Source organism: Rousettus aegyptiacus, unplaced genomic scaffold, assembly GCF_014176215.1.
Source record: "Rousettus aegyptiacus isolate mRouAeg1 unplaced genomic scaffold, mRouAeg1.p scaffold_m13_p_1, whole genome shotgun sequence".
NCBI lineage: Eukaryota > Metazoa > Chordata > Mammalia > Chiroptera > Pteropodidae > Rousettus > Rousettus aegyptiacus.
In genome coordinates this window covers 1096752-1117929 of record NW_023416284.1, presented here as the reverse complement: position 1 = coordinate 1117929, position 21178 = coordinate 1096752, and the positions used below count along the sequence as shown (strand labels likewise).

Below are 21178 nucleotides of genomic sequence, written 5' to 3'. Positions count from 1 at the left end.
CCCCCTGGTGACCCCACACTATTCCACAGGGTCCACAGCAGAGAACAGGACAGACCCCGCCCTCCGTTGTGCAGCCTCCTCAGGCTGGGGGTGTGGCTGAAGGTCCCAGCCCAGACTGGAATCCTGTTACTCTGAAAAGGGATTCGCTTCCTGTGTGTTGGAGGCAGAAATTGCAGGAGGAGAGGGAGGCACAGGGAGCCGCAGCTCATCACAGAGGGCGGACCCCAGGAGTTCAGCCCCCAGGGGCCAGGGCTGGCCCTGGCGGAAGAGGCTGTCTCTGCGGGACTTGGGGCTGCCACCCCTGGAAAGCTGGGATCCCGGAGGAATGTAGCCAGTGTCAGAGGCACCCTCAGAGGGAGTGCAAAGTCAAGGGCTTCGCTCCCGAACTCCTGGTGCTGGAGCCTGGAGGAAACTGGCATGGGAGACAGAGCAGCGGGGTTTGCCCCTGCTGGCCGCGGCGGCCTGGGCACGGCACACAGCCGGGAGGCTGGGAACTGGAGAAACAGCAGGCCGATTGTTGCCCAGGGAGTTAATTTACAAAGGTGACTGAAGCCTGCGGACGTTTATTCACGCAAGCAGGAGACAGAGGTCCTTGTCTCAGCAAGCCCCCTCCCCCAGCTCCAGGTGTCCCAGCCCCTCCAGTAGGTGGGTGGGCATCAGGACGTCCACTTCAGAGGTGGGGTCTGGGACATGTGCAGTGTCCAAAGTCAAAGTGATTAAGGGCGGTGACCTCCGGCAGGCCTCCTCGGAGGCTGCGGGTCATGGTGGGGGGTGGTGCAGGTGTAGAGGGAGAAGGTGTGAGGAGCAGCGGTGTCTCCAAGCCCAGAAGTGGTGTGGGTGTGGGCTCCGGGAAGCGAGAGGACCACCTCCCAGGGTCCCAGCTTCCGAGGGAGCAGAGGGCTTTCTTCAGGCGGAGAGGTTGTAGATGGTCTTTTGGGTGGGGCCGCTGGAGCACACTAAGCTTGGGACGAGAGCGACATGTCTGAGTCAACTGATAACCTGGTCTGCGGCTCCGAAGAGCTGGGGCTGGGCTGGGCTGGAAGCCCAGGCGTCCCCCACCTCGCCCCCATTCAGGCCCCAGAACAGGCCTGAAAATATGTGAGCCGAAGGAATGAATGAATGGCTGCTGTGGAGATCTGAAGCCCAGGTATTTTTCTTCCTGTACCCCAGGGACCCCCCTGGCAGAGGACCCCACCACCCCCCGCAGAGTAACCCCCAGGCAGAGTGAGAGGCGGGAGGAGGGGCAAGGCTTTCAGTTCAGCATCAGAGAAAGCCTCCTGGTGAGGCGAGGTTTCAGCGAAGACCTGGCCCCGACAGCATTCTGGGGGGGACACTCCTCACCCCCTTCAGCTCTGAACCTTTAGGAGTAGTGGGGGGCCTTTGCAGGGGGAAAGAGAAGAAGCCAGACCTGCCGCTCCCCGTCAGGCTGAGCCTCGCGAATGCCAATGAATAAACCCTGCTCACAGCCACACCTCAGATGCCACACCTGCCCAGGTGCATTGGACGACGTAATCTTCCTGGGCACATCAGATGGAATGGGTTGATTGAGAGTCCAGTGGATGAGGGTGGATGATTGCTGGGGCTTCAGCATATGCAGGGAGGACATTCTCCTTCTTTAGAGTCCTCTGGCACCCCCGCCCTGAGGAGACCCCAGGAGCTGGCAGATGAGGGGGCGTGGCAGGGAGTGGTGGGGTCCCACACCCCAGAGTCATTTATGGGTCCCTGCAGTGAATCAGGGGTCTGCGTGCTGCTTGGGTTCCAGAGCATCCCCGAGCTCTCCCCAAGGCTCACCGGGGATCACAGGGTTGGGGGTGCCCCTGCCCCTTCGATGGAAACCCCGGTGGCCTGTGGGCAGAGGAGGAGCAGAGGCTCCTGGACCAGGTCCTCGGAGGTGCAAACGGGAACCTGTGCTACTAGAAGTGTCACAGGGGCTTCCAAGACCCTGGGTCCCTCCTGACCCCAGCCGGCCGTGGGACACTGGGGTCTGCGTGGCTGGCTGGGGTCCTGGGGGATGGGCCCCGCCTTGAGTGCTCAGCCCCGACTCCAGCCCCAACAACAGCACCCCGACTCTCCTCGCCACAGCCCCCAGAATGGAATAGGGCGGTGACCCCGAGGACTTTGGCGCCAAGGCAGTGCCCAGAAGGGGTTCCGGGTCCGCCTTCTGGGCTTCCGGCGGTCGGCCCTTGGGAAGCTGGTTCCGGGCGCTGGCAGGGGTCTGGTCGGCCCTTTGCGGGCTGAGGGGCTGGACCCGCATGTCAGGGCCGGACGGGTCCCAGGAGACGGAGGCCACCGCGTTTAATTGGTTTTGCGACCTCACAGTGCAGTAAGCCACGGGGTGCCATGCCCGTCCCATGAGCGAGGAACACATGTGATATGGAAGTCAGGGCCAGGGGCTGACTCACCCGGTCACCCCCACTGGGCACCAGGGGTGGGTGCTGCCTCCCCCGAGCCCTCCCTCCCCAGCCAGCCTCTTAGGGCACCAGGTATGGAGGGCCCCCACTCAGGCCTGCCCACATACCCCCCAGCTCTGGGGGCGGCCGCGGTTCTGGGAAGGCCTGTGGGGAGAGCCCCTTCTGGACAGGAAGACTGGGGGTCGGTTCCAGCAGTTGGCCCAGGAGACCGTGGGCCAGGCCACGTCTCAGCGTCTCCGTCCCCCTGTCTGTGAGACAGGAGCGAGAATTAGCCAGCCCCGCCGCCTCCAGGGGCTGACGGGGTGTGAGCACAGTGGGAAGCCCCTCTGGGTGCTCAAGGATGACACCGTGTCCCCTCCACCACCCCATGGGGACCGGGGGTGCCCCAGCCTCGGGTGGTCGCGGGAGGGAGGCCGTGTGCAGAGCTGAGCTCCGGAACGTGCAGCTGGGAACGGCCGAGCTGACACAGGCAGAGGAGGGGACCCGCCGGGGCCACGCTGCAGAAGGTGACGCTTCTCTGGAGGGGCCGGGTTCCCATCTCCGGAGCCGCTGCCGCAGGTCACAGGACGCCCAGGGGCTCGGCGCAGTAGGGGAGCAGCAGGTCGGCTCTCTGGGGTCCGGGGTGCAGAGTAGCAGAAGGCGGGTGGGATCTGGGGGTGCCCACTCGTCCTGGAGACTGAAGGGGGCGCTGCGAACGGACGGCGGAGGAGCCAGAACTCTCCGCGGACCCGGCTCGGGCCCAGGACCTGCGAGGAAGGCGGAAGCTGAAGCCGAGGCCCACTTTTGGTCCCGCCCCGTTTCCTGTTCGCCGGGCCTGCGGATGGAAGCTCTCGGGCTCCGTTGTGAATTGGTCCTTTAGCGTCTCTGACCTGCTGCCGTGGGTCCGAAGACGGAAGCCCATGGCAGGGGTCCCGGGAAAGCAGTCAGGGAGTGAGGGGTCCTGAGGAGGAGCATGCAGCGTGTGCCTGGCGGGGGGCTGCAGCCCTGGAGCCCCGCGCCCCTGGCTGACACCCTGAGTCTGGTGAGTCGCCCCGATTCCAGTCAGCTCCGTGGGGAGGAAGCACGAAGAAGCCCCAGACTCAGCTCCAGCGACCAGCCCTGTCCTGAGCCCTGGACAGAGATCAGGGACAGGAGGGAAGCGGGGGAGGGGCACCGGGGAGAGCGAGGGGCCCGAGCTGTCAGGACGGGGGCTTTGTGGACTTGGAGGGGGGCTGAGCAGCCAGAACTGGACAAGGGAAGGACTCAGAGTCTTGTCCTGAGCAGCGGTGGCCAAGGCCGTCTTGTCTCCCACCTGGAATCTCATGTTTAGTATCAGTGTGAGCAAGCTGGGGTAGCGGCCGGGCTATGGAGGAGCAGACAGAAAGGACTGGGGTGGGGCGGGGGGTGTGCAGGGGTTAAAAAAAATTCCAGAGACACAAGGCAACTTCACTGTGAGGTGGGTCGCTGTGGAGAGCCGCGCGGAATGGGGGTGGGGGTGGGGGGTGACGGATGGGCAGAAGGGGCGGGGACAGAAGTAAAGGAACATTTAAAGATACACCTCACCTTCTCTGTGCACTGGTGCCGGCTCTAGGAAAAATGTAGTGACTCACCCTGAGCCTCGTCTGTCCCCCTCTCCCCAGTGTGTCCACTCCTGCCCCCGAGTGTGCCCAGCGGGCCCCCTGCTCCCCAGTGCGTGCCCGGGGCCACGTCCCTGCCCCTCGCACACACCAGCTCTCTTGGGCTGTCCCAGGCCCCTGGCACTGGTTCCCTGAGGACTATTTGGGTGAGGCAGCGTTACAGACAGGGAGGCCACACCCCCACCCAGGGACTGTCCTCTGGGGGCCTCAGGACTCCACCCCATCCGAGGCCCCTCGGGCAGGCCCCCTCCTGTGCTGACCTCCACCCACAGCTGCAGCCCTGTCCTGGGGGATGAGAATGTGTGCGGGGTGGGAGCGGCTTCCTGGTGGGAGGTGACCCCTAGTGTGTGCGCATAGGGGTGGCCCTCCTGGCCAGTGCGGCTTCCCTGCAGCCCAGGCGGTCACCTCCCAGGACAATCCCCCCACGGACAGACCAACCTCTGTTCACCAGGCCTGCTGCGTCAAGCACTGGGCAGCAGGGAGTCTGGAGCTGGTCCTGGCAGGCTGGGCTCTGGCTTTCTGCGAGCTGGGGTCCCACTCTGGGGGCTGGGAAAGAGGCCCCAGACCGGCCAGGCCGCACCCCAGGCTCCTAGGGTCTCCACGAGCCACGGACAGGTCCCGGAGCCTGTCCTGGGACCCCTGCATCATCCTTGTGGGGCAGAGCCACTGTGGCCACCCATGGAGGGGCCTGAGGCCCAGACAGCACCTCCCCCAACGCCCCATCCATGTCGCCCTCAGGCCCTGTGCCTCCTTCTTCTGGGGTGTCTCCACTGTGCCCTGGCGATGTCCCCGTGCAAAGAGGACGAGTACCCGGTGGGGGCCGAGTGCTGCCCCAAGTGCAAACCAGGTGCGTGCAGCCTGCAGGGGCCTCTGCGGACGGGGGTGGGGGCCGGGGGGGCCAGACACCCCCAAGGGCCCCCCATCCTGATGTGAGGACCCCTGGACACAGGTTACCGGGTGAATCAACCCTGTTGGGAGGACTGTGTTCCCTGTGACAGGGGGACCTACACCGCCCACCCCAACGGCCTGAGCGAGTGTCTACAGTGCCAGGTCTGTGACCCAGGTAAGGACACGGCCATGCTCAGCCCCGAGATCCCCAGTCCCAGCACAGGTGTGACTGCAGGACCACGGCTGCCCTGGGCGAGGCCTGCCCCGCCTCCGAGGACACCCCTGCCAGGGACCCACGAGGGAGCCTCAGGCCCATGGCCACACCCCGTCTCCCAGGGGGGCTGGTGCTGGCTTGTCACCCGACCAGTTGGACTCTCCTGGGCTCAGATGCCTGATCCCATCGCAAGGAAAACCCAGCCTGGGGCAAATCCCGACTGGCAGAGGGTCCCACACTGCCTGGCCCAGCCCTAGGCCCCTTTGCACCCACAATACAGGTTCTCAAGACCCCCAGCCCACCACACGTGCCCTGGGCCCCACTTTGGGCTGACTGCTCGACCCTTGGCCTTCTTCCTGCCCAGGGCAGGTGGACTGGGAGAGGCACCCTGGAGGGGGTCCAGGCAGAGGTGGAGGCTGAATGCTTTGGGGTTCAGCGGGGCGGGGTGAGGTGAGCTGAGCCTGGTGCTGACCCACAGATCCCCAGAAGAAAGCACCTGTCTGACTGGGCTGAGATGGGAGCCGGCTTACAGGGCTGGGGGGCCGGGGCCTGGGGCACGCCTCCTTGCCCAGGCCTGAGCGACTGTGGCTCCCACTTACTGTCTGGGCGCAGGCTGGGAGGACGTGTCACTGTCCCCAGAGCTCTGGCCCCCTGCCTAGAAGACCCCTCCGCCATCTCGTCCCCCCAGGGCAGGCCTTCCATGGCTGCGGCTCCTTATGTCCCTCAGACCTATTGGGACACACCCCTGTGTCTAGCTCCCTTAGGTCAGCCAGGGATGCACCTGGCGCAGGCCCAACGGGAGCAGAGTTGGGGCCCAGAAACACACACACAGACACGCTCACTCAGGCGTACACGCACACCACATTCATGCACGCACGCATGCTCACACACTCATACACATCCACACGTATGCGCACATGCAGACAATCCACACATGCTCACTCACAGATGCACACACATGCTCATGCACACATATACATGCAGATTCACACACATGCACAGACACACTAACATATGTTCACACATGCACACAAACAACATGTACACATAAGGACACTAACACAGACACAAAATGCATCACACATATGTGCACACACACTCAAACTCACACGTGCACACATGCACACAACTCATCATGCAAATATGCAGAAACACATGCACACATAGGTGCACATGCCACATAACATGCACACGTACATGTGCACATATACACACACATACAAACGTAAACACTCATGCCATGCACACACTCATACACATGCACTCACAGACACACATACATCCTCATGCAATGGAAACATACACACATGCACACACATGAACGCATATATGCACTCACACATGTACACATGTGCACATTCACACGCATACACCACCAGGGCTGCAACGCAGGCTGGACTCTGTCCCCAGTGCACTCCTCAGACCCCGGACAGCAGCCCCCAGGCCTGCAGGTGCTGTCCAGCCCTCGGCTTGGTTTCCCCCGGTGACGGGGCGCTCACCACCACCATGGCTGCGGCTCTGAGCTCCTTCTCTCTGCCGTGGTCCCAGCCATGGGCCTAGAGACCAGGAGAAAGTGCTTCAGCACAAACAACACCGTATGCGGCTGTGACCAGGGCCACATCTGTGTGACGGAGGAAGGGGACAACTGTGCTAAGTGCCGGCCCCACAGGGTCTGCGGACCAGGCCAGCGGGTGCAGGAGAGAGGTGAGCCACAGGGGCCCCCCGCCCCAATCCTCTGCCCAGCAAGCACCGGGCACCCTCTAAAGAGACAGACCCCCGACCAGGCCTGAGGGCCGGGGGAAGCCCAGCTCGCCTCCGCCCTGGGCCCAAGGCCCCCTCTGCCCGGCCCTCTCCCTCCTCAGGCACGGAGCGGCGGGACACAGAGTGTGCAGACTGCCCACCCGGAACCTTCTCTCCTGGCGGGACCCTGGCGCAGTGTCAGCCCTGGACGCAGTAGGTGGCCCAGGGAGGATGCGGTCCCCTCGTCTCAGGGCTCCCTTGGGAGTCAGGTACCGCCCCAGCTGCACCAGCTCCCACCCCATGGCCAGTCCCAGGGTCAGCATGTCCTGGATCTGGGAGCAGACCCGGTGATGCTCTGGCCAGTGCCCTGAACCCTAGGGTTGGGGGGCCCCCAGGTGCAGGGCTGAGGGGCCTCCCTGGCGTTCTGTAGTATGGGGAGGCATCAGGGCAGCTGTCAACGTGAGGACCCCCACTGGCCCTGCAGCGGGACCCCCAAGTCCGATCCCCAGCGGCGGCCTGGCGTGACGGGGTGCGGCTACCCTGAGAGGGGCACGGGGTCCTCTCTCCCTGCCCTGCCCCCTCCTCGCCCCTGCCAGGTCCGGCCCCTGTGCGAGGCGGCGGCTCTAACAGTGTTTGGTCCTGACACAGTCCTGTCCCCTCCTTCGCTGTCCCTCGTGTCCTGGCTGCAGCTCCCTCTCTCGCCCTCCCCTGTCGCTGTCCCTGCTCCTTCCCTGGTCTCCCTCCCCCTTCCCTCCCCCATCCCCTGCGGCTGTGGGACAGGGTCACACGGATGGACCTGAGTCCCCTCCTGCCCCCAGAGCGGTCCCCTCATGGCCACCCAGGCCGCTGCCTCCCCCTCCGGGCAGGCTGTGCGTGGGGACGGACCCCGCAGGTCCCGGTGAGCGTCAGGCCGTCTGGTGCCCCCGCCGGTGCCCCATGTCCCCCCGTCCGTCTCCCCCAGGTGCAGTGGCTGGTTTCAGATGGAAACAGAGCCCGGGACCCAGAGCACCGATGCCACCTGCTCCTCCTCCTGGGGGTTTTATTTGCTGTGTGTCTTCAGTGTCTTCAGTGTCATTGTTGTGGCACTTGTCCTTGTCCTCTGGATAACAGTGAAGAGCAGAAGGTCATGTGGTGAGCAGCAGCCCTGGCCCTGTCAGGGCTCAGGCCACAGCACTGTCATCCCAGGTGCCCTCCCTGGCTCGGTCCCTCACAGCGGGTGGTGGCACCGAGTGCCCCAGAGGGGTCCTCCTGTGTGAGGAGCCCCGTGCCACCGCGGTCGGTCCGGAGCTCCCGCGGCCTCAGGGGACAGGAAGGCCCAGGGAGGGCTGAAGTCAGCTGGGGGCACCGGGTCCCGAGGGGCCAAGCGTCATCCGTCCCTCTATTCACTCCCTCGCCCGGTGTCCGCCTGGTCTACGCTCCTCGTCCGGGCCAGGCCCCGGCTGGACACGGGATCTGGCTGTGTTGACCCGGCCGTGGCCTCGGGCCCCGCAGGCCCAGCGGAGCAGGCGCTGAGCCAGGAAACGCCCCGGGGGGAGGTCGGCCCGGCTCTCGGGCTCTGTCAGCGCCTCCGTCCTGTGTCCTCACCCGGGGACCTGGCTGCAGGGCCGTCCCGGGTGCCAGGCTCTGAGCAGGCTGGGCTGCGGCCAGTGCCCTTGTACCCCAATTCAGGGGCGCCTGCTCCCTAAGGGTTGGGGGACCCTCCTCTGTGATGTTCTCACCCATCTCCTGGTTGACGGTCATTTGGGGTGCCTGAGGGACCAGGTCTTGTCTCCTGTCCTGCCCCCTGGGGACACATCGGCCTTGCCTGCCGCTGAGAGGGCGGGACTCGCGTTGGCCGCGTTGCAGGGTGGTGAGCGTGGCCCGGACACACGTCTCTCTGTTTTGCAGGACTATGCGCCCCGACGAGAGCCCGTCTCCAGGTACCGCTGCTTGTCCCCAACACCGGGAGAGCCCGTCTCCAGGTACCGCTGCTGTCCCCCACACCGGGCGGTGCTGCTGACGGGGTGGGTCCCAGGTCCCCTGGCGCTGCTGCGTCCTCAGCTCACAGCCGAGCTCACTCCGCCGCGGAGACGGGCGGGCCCTGAGCCCACGGGCCGGGGCTGGAGGCGCCCTGAGTTCTTCGCGCTGGGTGTTCCCACAGGTGGAAGAGGACACGGCCACTAGACCCTCTCGGCTGTCACCCGCCTGCTGCTCGCCCTCAGAGCCGCAGCTGCCTGTCCGCGGGACTGGCCTGCTGACCCCTCCCCCCGGGCTGGTCCTGGGCACGCCGGCCGGGAATGTGACCTGTGGACATCCTTTTTGTCAGGGATTTCATAATTGCACCTTTTTCTACTTAATTTTTTAATTTGTCAAGAACAAATCATTTTCTCAAAGTGCTTCGAAAGTGTGTCAGTCTCCTGTTTCTCGTCACTTCCTGCGACTCGCGATGGCCCTGGGCACGTGAGTGAGCTTGGCCGAGCGGCTGCGCGGCTAAGACAATGTTCCCCTTGCCACCTGAGTCCGCCCAGCGATTTGCCCGCACAACGGCGTCCGCGGGACGGTCGCACCTCCCCGTGCACCGGGCCCTGCGCGTCTGTCCGTCCGTCCGCGTGTCCTCCGCCCGTGCGCTCGCACATGGCTTCCGTGACGGGCTCCTGGTTTCCTAGTTTACTCCCTGGGTTCCGTCTCATTAGCCCGTTTTATTCTGTTGCTGAAATTGTCCCAGATTTTCCAAGTGGGATCCCTGTGGGCCGGCTCCCGGACCCTGAGAGGCAGCCCTGTCGCTGCGGGAGGCTTCCTCGATTCCCCGCCTGACAGGGGGCTCCGGGCCCTCGGGTGCCCCTGCCGCGGCCCCAGGACCAGGCGTCCTCCACGCGCCCAGGCTGTGTCTATGGTTAATTCAAGGTAAAGGTACCCAGCTTTGAGGCCTTGTATTTTGACAGCATTTGGGAATTAACATAATTTGGTAGCGCCTTTGTTTGCGTCAAGGGCTGAGAATTTCTTCCTGTCACTGTGCAGTTAGCGTTGGAGAGAGACCCGTGGGATGGGCCAGGACGGAGGAGGCAGTTCTAGTATCAGGAATAATTCATATTTTCCTTCCTGGCCTGTCAAGGGTGACCCGAGGCTCCACTGTCATGATCGTGGGGGGTTTTCTAGGACTGACGCTTACCGGCGCTTGGGCCTCCGTCGGAGGGCGGGGGAGAGAGCGGCCCCTTCGTGAGAGGCTTGCCTGTGGGGCAAGGGCCTGTGAGGTGCCCCCTGCCCGGCCTCCCGGGGCCGGATGGACACTCGCCCTTCCAGAGCCTTCCTTGCTGTAGTTTTTACTTCGATTACGCCTCAGTCCCAACAATGCCACTCATGGCCAACTGAGATCGAGGCCCTCCAGGCCCGGGAGGTCGTTATCGCCCAAGGTCGCCTCGAGACGGTCCCTGTGTCACGGTAGCTAATATTCGTGCCCTGTTTGTACTTCGCTTCCTTCCCAGTCGGTGGACGCCTTAAAGACCTCTGGCGCCGAGGCAGCCTGCGGGGTGGGGTCTTGGCCCCAACTTTTGGACTTGCCTTAAGTATTAGACGCGGATCGAGTTATAAAATGTATAGCCAGGAGTGTCGGGCCCCAGACCTTGGGCTAATGTTAGTATATTCTCTAAAAGCCTCGGAAGACTTGTCGAGGTAACATAAAGTACAGAAATTTCCTTGATGAAGCACGGAATCCTTGTTTTCTACCCAGAAAGCTTTTCCCTAACATCGTTCGCAGACTAATAGTCTAAGAAACATTAAAACGCAACTTTGATTCTGCATTAGCTTACTTTTGGCATTTAAATTTCCAATCTTGTTTAGCTTAATCGCATGACATTTCCTCTCGGGGTTTCTCTTTAGGAACCTTCATTCAGAAACAACCGACTTTAAGACAAATACGTTTCCCTTAATTTCCTTCAACATAAATTTCTATACTTCGTACCTTTTGGTGCCTTGTTACCAGAAACACACGTTTTCCTTTCTAATTAGAACCCTTCCTTGGACCACTGTGTGACACGTGACGCAGGCGACTGAGCCCAGGGGCCGCGCACACTCACGTCTCCCCGTCAGCAGCAGCTGTAACTTCCCCGGGGGTGCGTGTCCGGGTTCCTCGGGGGGTGATGAAATACGTGGGGTCCCCGGGGAACGTGGACGCCCTCGGAGTCCGGGGCGAAGGGAGAGGAGAAAAGTCCTGACGATTTTGAGATCTCCAGGAAGATGCTCTGATCATGGGGCCAGTTAATAAGTCTGGGTCTTGGTCAGGGCCGCAGAAGCTCGTGCGCAGGGTGCTCTGCCCATTTCCAGCTTCTTGCAAAACACATCTTTGGAGGTCAGTATTGCAGTTTAGCGAAACCGTTTACAGGCCAAACTTTCTGACCCCCGCCCCATTGTGAGTTTGGGAGGAGGAGGGTCCCGCACGGGGCCTCGCTGCGAGGAGCTGCTCCTGCTGTAATCACTGACAGCCGGCCGTGGGGCTGCCGTCCCTGCAGGCCACAAGCTGGGACGAGGACAAGATTTTTTCCCTCATGGGAGTTGAGCCTGGGCTGCCTGGCAGTCTGCACCCCGTGCCCCGCCGCTCCGTGCCTGAGGAGGGCGAGGGCCGGGCAGAGGGGGCCCCACGGGCCCGGGCCGCCCGTCCCTCCCCGGCCGCGTCCCTGTGTTGCTCTGTTCCCCTCCCAGCAGAGCTGTTTTTGCCCCCGCTGCGTCCTGCTCGATTCTTTGCTTGAGACCTCAAGAGCCCGGACGGTGCGTCGGGGAGGGGACCCCCACTCCCTCCCTGTGCGTGCCGAGAGGAAAGGCCGTGTGAGCACACAGCAAGCCAAGGACAGGGGCCTGGCAGCCACCCTGCCAGCCCGGCCCCTCCCAGGCGGTCCCCACCCCGGGCCCCAGCACCGCTGATCCGCGCTCTGCCCAGAATCTCATGCACGTGCAGCCCCCCAGGGAGGCTCAGAGGCTCACCGGCGACGCTGTGCCAACAGGCCCTGCTTCCTGTCTCTGAGTGGCTTCCCGTCACGGGACCACCTCGTGATCCTGTAACAGTGTAAAGCACATTTCAACACCATCTTCCCTGTTCACATCTCCCCTCTTTATTCCGGCCACGACCACTTTGGAAAATATGTCGTTATGGTTATTGGGATCAATTCCTCAGTGAGTCAGTCCCAAGGGCAGGGCAGGGACTGATCTCTCCAGGTGCCAGCTGCCTCGGAGAAAATAGCTCCAAGGCTCCCGAGAAGCAAAATAAAACAATATGGCCACCGGAGTTTAGATAACAAAACTAACCGCCAACATCTGCTTCTGCACACCTGCTTGCTTGATCAAGGCCCACCAGGATGTGGGTTTAGGCTTTATAATCTGCATCCTCTGGAACCTCGGGGCTGATTCTCTAGTGGGAGAATCAGTCGCCGGCCGGCTACAAAAGGATCATAATTAATCTCAATCGGCTCCGTGGGTCTCAGGTTTGAACGTGCCACAACAATCTGTGCACCCCTTCACTCATCCCAGCGTCCCCGGGGGGCTCCCCGCACTGGTCCTTCGCCGGGAAGGCTGCTGTGAGCTTCTGGAAACAAGGCTTGCGGGGGACACGGACTCTCATTTCCCTTTCTTCCTCGCCCGGGAGAGGAAGTGCTGGGTCCGACGGTGAGTGTGCGCAACTTCGCGACACTTTGCTGAGCCTCCGTTCCCCGTGGCGGGGCCACTCCGCATCGCCACCGGGAGTGCGGAGATTTCGGGGGCTCCACAGCCCCACCTGCACCGGCCATGGTCCGACTTGGTCTCAATGCGGTGGCTGAAAAATGACTGCTCGAAATGTATTGCTTGCAGGAAATCACTGCCTGGCTATTGCCATTGGGAACATGGCTATCGCCATGGGAACGTAACGTTCTAACAATAAGCTTTCCGCTTCTGTACCCCCGCTTACGCACCTGACCTGTGAGTTGACAGGTAATGAATAGAAGAAAGATAGCCCTTCGTGTTTAGACAGAATGAAGAATGGGATTTGGGGCTTAACACCCCTGTACCTCTACATTTCAGGGCTGCTTAATTTTGGGTCTGCGTACCCTTTGCAGACTCAGCTGGCTGAATAAAGAGTGTTTCCTATAACTCACTCGCTGAGTTGCGGTGGTCCGTGTGTCTCTCAGGGGCTGGCAGCCACAACATTTGGAGGCCCCAGCGAGATCTCAGGGAGTGGCCTTGAGATCTAAGACCGGACCGGCCTCCGAAGCGGTTGCTGCCCCTGTTTCAGATTCAAAGGGGCGGCCACCCTGGGACATTCCAGGGCCCTCGAACGCCGTGACGGGGTTAATGCAATTGTCAAGGACGCAACTTTCAGGACACACTCTTTGTTCCTGGTCCCGATGGGAATCTGGAATCTCCGAGGCCGCGGCGTCTGGATAAATGGTACCTTCCTGGTTCTGTTGGCCGGTCCTTGGGGGTCCGTGGAGACCCTGGACGCAGTCACATCTCCCGGGCCGTGGCCAGGCCGCGGGACGCCGCCTCCCGTGCCCTGTGTCGGGTTCTGTGTAGTGTCTCTGGTCCTGTCTGGGTTGTGGGTGGCAGGTCCGCCTGCGCCTCAGCGATCGTTCTCATCTGAGTGTCTGTTTTGTGTTTTCCGCTCAAGCGGTGGGGGGAAGCCCGAGTTCACAGAGGACACCCTGGGGTGTCTCCTGCGACATTCCACAGAAGGGTCTGTAGAGGGAGCTGACTGTGGCATAAAGTTTTCTCCAGGCAGACTAAGGACAGACTTAGGACATTGTGTGAAGTCGAGTGGCCGGCTTTTGGTGTAAATCGGCCTCCGGAGTGTTCTTTTGACAGGGGTTTGTGAGGAATGTTCGGAAGGTCGTCACGGGAGACCTGGGACATCCTGGTCAGTTTCCCTACATCGGTCCATGGTTAAGCCTTGTTTGGAACCCCCTCCTTGGCTCCGCCAGTGTGCCCTTTCTCTAGGGGCACAGTCTTAGTTGCGGGCACCCCGAAACATGCAGCAACTGAATCTCCTAGACTGCCCAGTCCCTCAGTCCTCCAATCTCCACCGGAGGACAGTGACCTTCCCTCAGCCTATAATCCAGGACAACGGAGGCCAAATAGCACCGCCTCACCTCCTCAGAGGGCCAGCAGGTCACCCCTATGGGCCTCCGGCTCCTGCTCCAGGCGGGGCGTCAGCCGATACCAGACCCCGGCCACCCTCCCCTTGGGAGGAACGCCGCCCCCAGGGCAGCACACTGACAGGCCCTTCATGGTTTGCGTGCCTTTCTTGACCAGTGACGTGTACAACCGGGAGGCACAGAACCCGCCTTTCTCTGAGAAACGCCAGGCATTGATGGGACTCTTAGGAGGTGTCGTTCAGACTCACTGCCCCACCTGGGACAATTGCTAACGGCTTTTAGTTACCCCCTTGACCTCAGAATGACTCGGATGCATTCGGACTGAGACACAAAAGACAATGCGGGAGGGAGGAGAGTGTGCCACCAGATCCTAATTGGGGGAATTAGGATGGCTGCTCGCCAGCCAACCAACCTTTCTAAGGTAACTGAGGTTATACAGGGGCCTCAGGAATCCCCTGGAGCGTTTCTTAAACGAGGCGTACGGGGCATATACCCCATTGATCCTGAGGCCCCTGTGAACCAGCAGGCTGTTAATATAACTCAGGAAGCCCCTAATATCCGGTGTAAATTACAAAAATTAGAAGGTTTTGCTGGGATGAACCTGTCTCAACTTGTTAAGATAGCCCAGAAGGTGTTCAACAATAGGGAGGCACCGGATGACCCCAAACTTATGGCTAAAATCCAAAGCTACTGTCATCGCCCCAGCCAATCTGTTGCCAGACCCGGACCCCGAGACCCCCGTTCACGACTGCACGGATTTCACTGATGCCGTGTGTTCCTTGTGGCCAGACCTCAAAGACTCCCCTCTGCCTGAGGCCAATGACGTTCACGGACGGGCGCAGCTTCATGCAGGAAGGAAGGAGGTATGCTGGGCAGCGGTCGTGACTCTCACTGGCACCATCTGGTCACAGGCTCTTCCCCACGGGACTTCCGCTCAAAAGGCCAAAGTCATCGCCCTCACTGAGGCACTAAGATGGGGAAAGGATAAGGCAGTCACAACATACACTGACGGCCGACGCGCCTTTTCCACTGCAGATGGACACGGAGCCACCTGCAAGGAAAGCGGGCTTCCGACCAGCTGGGAAGGGCATCAAGAACAAGGGGGAGATCTCAGCCTTACCTGAAGCCACATGGATGCCTAAGGCTCTTGCTAGTGTTCATTGTAAAGGGCATCAAGGAGGGAATGATCCTGAGGCTGAGGGAAACCTATGAGCCGATGCAGAGGCAAGAACAGCGGCCACAGGGCCAGTGGGGCCCCCGCCACATCTACTGACTGTTGTCCCTGACCCAGAACTGCCTCCGTCTCTGACCTATATGCGGAAGAGGACATATATTTTCAAGACAAGGGAGCCACTAGGAGCCAGCAGGAGTGGTGGACAACCCCGGATGGAAAAATCGGGCTCTCACGGACCCTTAGAAGGACTCTCCTCCACCAACTACACCAGGCCACGCACCTAGGGCGGACTAAGATGCTCCAAGCTTTAGACTCCTCCTTTCACGTGTCAGAAGGGAGAAGAACCGCAGAGGAGATTGCCTCACGATGCTCAGCTTGTGCCAGGTTCATCCAAAGAAGGGGAAGATAGAAGAACTTGGGCATAGGGAAAGAGGAACTTATTCGGGGGACCACAGGGAAGTAGATTTCACTGAGGGAGCCCCTACTGTGGGGAGCTACAAATATTTACTTGTTTCTATAGATACCTTTTCAGGATGGGTGGAGGCCTTCCCTACCCGGAAAGAGGCTGCCTCAGTAGTTACTAAGAAACTACTGCACGAAATCCTCCCACGATTTGGTCTCCCCGGAACTTTAGGGTCAGATAACAGGCCAGCCTTCGTAGCAAAGGTATCACAATCATTGGCTAGCTGCCTAAATTTGCGATGGAAACTCCACTGCGCCTACCGGCCCCAAAGTTCGGGCCGAGTGAACAAATCAGACCCTAAAAGAGACATTAGTCAAGTTAGGATTAGAACCTGGCGGGACCTGGGAAGAACTTCTCCCCTTCGCTTTTCTCCGAGCCAGGTGTGCTCCATATGTTAATGGATTCACCCCATTTGAAATTTTCTTTGCAAAACCCCCACCTTTAGTACCTAGAATAGAAGATGAGAGAAAGGCAGAACTGCTTAACCTTGTCTCACTGAGTCTTACAGGCCCTTCGAAGTGTGCAGAAGGAGATTTGGTCCCGGGTTCGCGCTGCCCACTCGGCCCCGGGGGACGGACTTCCCCATCGGTTTCAGCCTGGGGACTCTGTGTGCATCTGGAAGTTCACTTCCAAAGGACTAGGACCCAAGCGGAAAGGACCCGTCACTGTCTACCTGACGACGCCCACTGCAGTTGAAGTCGACGGCATCCCGTCGTGGACTCATCGCTCCCGCGCGAGGGCAGCACGAGAGTGGACAGCTCAGGAAGACGGGCCCTTGAGACTGAGACTCAAGCGTACGTACGTACGGCTAACCCTCTGTTTCTTCCTTTCTTCCTCTCTAGCCCAGGCATTCGACCAGCCACAACCAGAACCAGAGGGAACATTAATAACTTTGCTAACGATAATACACAAGACCATGCCAGACACAGGACAGGATTGCTGGTTGTGCCTAAATCCAAAGCCCCCTTCCTATGTCGAGGTAGGAGCTCCCCTAAATTTAACTGAGCTCAGCAGACTAAAACTGAGAGTCGATTCACTAACAGAAGTAGTCCTTCAGACGAATACAGAAAAATTTAGATGCCAGGGAAAGACAGAGACTAGAATCAAAAAACTAGCTTCATAAGATGTTCAATTGCTCGCCATGGCCAACGACCTTTCTATCTGCTGTAACTGGACCTGCAATCTTCCTCCTCCTCTTGTTAACGTTTGGCCAATTTTCCTCAATTTCTTCTTTGCACATAGAAGGAAAAGAATTAATTCTCTTAGACTTTTAGTCTTACAGAATAGAGGCTTTGAACAAGTTCCACACGAAGAATCAAAGATTTGATTTTCTGCAAAGGCCAGTGGGGAATGTGGTGGCCGAAAAATGACTGCTAGAAATGTATTACTTGTAAGAAATGACTGCTCGGCTATCGCTCATGGCAACATGGCTATTGCCATGGGAACATAGGCTATCACCATGGGAACGTAACGTTCTAACCATAAGCTCTCTGCTTCTGTACCCCCGCTTGCACACCTGACCTGTGGGTCGACAGGTAATGTTTAGAAGAAAAACAGACCTTTGCGTCTTTGTGTTTAGACAGAATGAAGAATGGGATTTTGGGCTTAAAAATCTTGTACCTCTACATTTCGGGGCTGCTTAAAATGGGGTCTGCCTACTCCTGGCAGACCCAGCTGTGGAATAAAGAGTGTGTTTCCTATACTCGCGGAGTTCCGGTGGTCCGTGTGTCTCTCGGGGGCTGGCGGCCGCAACAGCAGCCGCTCCGATGGCCGGGAGGTAGTGTCTCGCCGTGGTTGTAATGGCATCTTCCCGATGACTGTGACGTCGAGAGTCTTGACCTTTATGTCTTCATGTTTAGACAGAATGAAGAATGGGATTTTGGGCTTAAGAATCTTGTACGTCTACATTTTGGGGCTGCTTAATTCTGGACACTCGCTCTTCTGATTATCGACCTGGTGGCCCGTCTCGTGCCGGCTCGGTCCGGCCTCAGGGAGGACGAGACCCCATCGCGCCCTTCGCTTCCACGGTGCCGCGGGCTGCTGCAAGTCCTAGTTCACATACAGCTACAAAATCACCTTGTGGGGTTCGACACACGAGGCTGCTGGACTTCTGTTTGGGATCCCGCTGATTCTGTAGAGCGATGTTGCGGTAATGGTCATTCACCGAAATCCGGTCCTCGCGGTGTCCGAGGCCCTGCCGCTGTCCGAGGATCCGCCGCTGTTCGGACCCCGCCGCTGTCCGGGCCCCGCCGCTGTCCGGGCCCCACCGCTGTCCGGGCCCCACCGCTGTCCGAGGTCCCGCCGCGGTCGCGTGTTCCGTCTTCCTTCACCTCTGCCGGCAGCGTCGGGACGAGGCTCACGCCCATTTCGTTAAATTTATCCCTAATCGTTCCGTGTTTCTGCTTTTCTAAAGTTCAAACTCCCGTCTTTATTTTAAGAAACATGGGCCGTGGGCCCCGCGACCTTGCTAAGGGGATCACAGCGCCCTCGTGGACCTCGGGCGGGACTTTGACGAGTGGGTCCCACTGTCCGCCCGGCGGGAGCTGCTTCCCCCCCCCCCCCAGTCTCTGTGCGTCCGCGGCTTCTCCCCGCCTGTCCCGCGGCCTAGCACAGGTGGACGCAGCGGGGGGGCCCTTCCGTGCTCCTGATCTCGGGGACAGTCCCGCCTTCACCGCTAGGTGGGAGGGGCCTGGGTTTCCCGTCCCCCTGACGCCTCTGTGGATTTGGGGGGCTCCTTTCCTGTCCAGCTCCCATGTCTCTGGAACTCGTCTCCCGAGGCCGCCTTTGAAGGCTGGGGAGCCGCAGCAGCTCCCGGCAACGCTGGAGGGCGGCACATCTGGCCCCGCCACGGTCTCCTCCTTCCCACAGGCCCCTGGCGGCCCTGCCCAGGGAACAAAAGGGGATGCCGCCCCCCTACTCCAGCATCGGACCGCAGCCCCTGGGCGCTCCCAGCAGAGGGCCCGGGGAGGCAGCCTGGGCCAGGGGCGCCAGTCGGAGTCCAGACACCGCCACTTAGTGGCTGGGCTCTCCGGGCCTCAGTTTCCTCATCTGTAAATTGGGGCTAATATCAGTTCACCGCCTGCACGTGCTGAAGACAAAGGAGGTGGAGAAAGGCAGAGCCCTCGGGCCACCTCCGCCTGCAGCTGCTGGCACTCACATCACCGTCACCTGACGTCCCCAGCCTGGGCTTTGCCCGGCCCTTGGCTCCAATCACCTGACGTCATTTGCTTTCTGGGTTGGTGACGCCTGCCCGAGTTCTGGGCACCTGGGAGCTGGTCAGTGGAGCAGGGAAAGGCGGGGTTCTGGGGCCAACGTGCACCGGGGACCGTGTGACCTCATCAGACAGCTAGGCCCGGGTCTGCCCCCTGCTGGGTGGCACGGACCCGGTCCTGCCTCCTTCTCGGAATTCCGAGGGGGTCCGGGGAGAAGGTCCTGCTCGGCTGTGTGTAGCAGGTGCTAAATAACTGCTTGGCCCCCTGTGCGCCCTCCCCATTCGGGCCCCCCGAGGACCTCCAAGTGAAGGCTGCACCCGTGCGAGTCGGCCCAGCTGAGGGTGCAGCCCCATGAGGGACGGGGGGAGCGCGGTCAGCCCCAAGCAAGCCCTCCCACTGACCACGTCCCAGAGGGCCGGGGGGCCTGGACCACCAGAGGGGCGGGGTGGGTGGGGGCTCCCCGAAAGCCCGCAGGGCATGGGGGGCCAGTTCCGAGTCTGGGCAGCTGGACAGCGGGGAGCAGGGAGCAGGGGGTCAGATACGAGGGCCTCTCCACTCCGGGGCCCCTTCCTGGCCCCGGGTCTCAGAGGCCAGGGCTTGGCTGGCAGGATCGCCTACCATGTGTGCCCCAGAGCTGGATATGGTGGAGCTTGATGAAGGTGCTGTCTGCAGCCCCTGCCTGGGCCCCACCACCGCACGCCTCCAAGGCAGACTGCGAGCCCCCGGACTCAGGGCCCCCGTCCAGGTATGGGAAGGATAGGGACCTCCTGGGCTGGACCCCTGCCCTGCTGCTGGCCTCCTCCCTGGAAATGTGCTCCAGCCTAGCCCACGGCCCTGGCCCCCAACAAAGCGGGTCCCCTCAGGGATGCTCGGAGCCAGACTGGGCTCCTTTCCTCCCCTCCCCCCACCTGCGGAGCCTCCATTACGGGGGACCCCTGGGAGCCAGGCACTGTCTTGGCTTCTGAAGCCACTTTCCCCATAGCCCGGAGGCGGGGTCGTCACCGTCCTCAGTTCACCGGTGGGTAAACCAGGGACGGGGTGCCCAGGACACAGGGAGGCAGGGGTGGGCGGTGCCGTTCCGCCACGGTATCGGGGGCCCAGACCCCCGTAGCCCCGCCCTGTCCCGCCCTGGCCACGCAGCGCGGGCTGAGCAGAGCAGGGTCGGGGCTCGCCCGGCGCCTCTCCTTCTGGTCCTCCAGGCCTCGCTCCCATTTCCTCGCCCGGCTCAGCGCTTCTCCCGACATGGCCGTGGGCTGAGGTCACTCGCTCTTCGGTCCAGCAGGTGTGCCTGGCTGAGCCAGAACCAGGCAGGGAGCTCCCTGCATCTGCCCGGGGCAGGGCAGGGGGCGCGGGGCCATTGTCAAGGGAGCGGGACCTCAAACGCACGCCCACGCGCTCCCCGATGGTGCGAGGGCCACAGCGGGCGCCGGGGAGCCGGAGCGCGAAGCCCGGTTTTTGCTGCCCCCTGGCGGCCAGGCGCAGGCACGGGCGGGCCTCGGGGGCGGGCGCTGGGCGGGGGCAGAGCAGGGCCGGCGGGGCGGGGAGGGAGGGCGGCGACGCGTGGCGGGGAATGCCCAGGACACGCGGGTATTTTATCTCTTCCAGCAAAGGGGTGGGGAGATGCTGGAACCCACACGGGAAGTTTCCTTTGGGCGAAGGACCAGAGGGGGACAGCTCAGCGCCAGGGCGGTGGCCCCAGCAGCCCGCACCCGCCGCCCCATCGCAGGTGCTGCCAGACCAGGAGCAGCTGGTTCACCTGTCCGGGCCGCCCGGTCAGCGGTGCCTCCCTCGAGCTCCCCACCTCGCTCGTGGGGTGCTAGCTACCTGCTCCGTAGCACGTCGCGCCTCTGTGGCAGCGTCAGCTCAATGACCGACCCCGTACCCATAAAATGGTGTGCAGCAGGCACTTAACAAATGCGGGTCGCACAGAGCATGGCTTCCGAGGGGCCCGGAGCCCTGGACTCGGGCCGGGTGGGGAAGCAGCTGGCCCAGGGTCGCCCGGCTTCCTCTCAGACACAGACCCTCAGCCCTGGGCAGCCACCTCGTGCCCGGGGCCTGTCTCAGGCCTTTGCCCAGAGACGGGGCTGATTTGGGCGAGCGCGTGTGCGAGCTGCATTTGACCAGGGCGTGCCACACGCCAGCACTCGTGTCATCTGTTCAAGATTTTCTTTGCAAAATGACATTCACAGCCTGCAGTAAAAAAGAGGGGGTGAGTTTGTAACTCTGCTCTTGCTGCCTCAGGGGCGAAACGTGACTCCGGGTCTCGGTGCTGGGGGGAGGGGCTGAGGGAGGCGGGGGCAGGACGTGCGCTGTGCCCGGGGGCCCCAGCACGGGGGCGGTTTCCGCTTTGGGGCTGGGCGTGGTCA

At 61.5% G+C, this 21178-nt stretch overlaps 2 protein-coding genes across 4 annotated transcripts; both read left to right on the top strand.

The window, feature by feature from the left end:
* Positions 1-3176: 3176 nt before the first annotated feature.
* On the top strand, positions 3177-9252 carry LOC107510674 (tumor necrosis factor receptor superfamily member 14-like). The gene is given in 9 exon segments (XM_016144409.2): positions 3177-3432; positions 4766-4874; positions 4977-5090; positions 6678-6833; positions 6992-7082; positions 7831-8000; positions 8757-8788; positions 9010-9111; positions 9113-9252. Coding segments are annotated over 9 exon segments (882 nt in total). The 5' UTR covers positions 3177-3363; the 3' UTR covers positions 9152-9252.
* A 3720-nt stretch (positions 9253-12972) lies between these two features.
* LOC118608677 lies at positions 12973-17803 on the top strand. 3 transcript variants are annotated; one of them, XM_036227859.1, is made up of 3 exons: positions 12973-15980; positions 16109-16579; positions 17464-17803. In XM_036227859.1, the coding sequence occupies exons 1-3, from the start codon at positions 15504-15506 to the stop codon at positions 17521-17523; spliced, it is 1008 nt and encodes a 335-aa protein (XP_036083752.1). In that variant the 5' UTR covers positions 12973-15503; the 3' UTR covers positions 17524-17803. The 3 variants fall into 3 exon arrangements, with proteins under 3 accessions (XP_036083752.1, XP_036083757.1, XP_036083748.1); XM_036227864.1 differs by having other exon boundaries at positions 17460-17803; XM_036227855.1 differs by lacking the exon at positions 17464-17803 and having other exon boundaries at positions 12992-15980; positions 16109-17191.
* Positions 17804-21178: the final 3375 nt, after the last annotated feature.

Excerpts from the sequence above, each read along its gene's own strand:
- LOC118608677 (XM_036227855.1), top strand. The coding sequence starts at position 15,504 with ATGCTCAGCTTGTGCCAGGTTCATCCAAAGAAGGGGAAGATAGAAGAA. Across the intron at positions 15,981-16,108 it reads TTCGCTTTTCTCCGAGCCAG|GCCCTTCGAAGTGTGCAGAA; the intron begins GTGTGCTCCATA and ends TGAGTCTTACAG.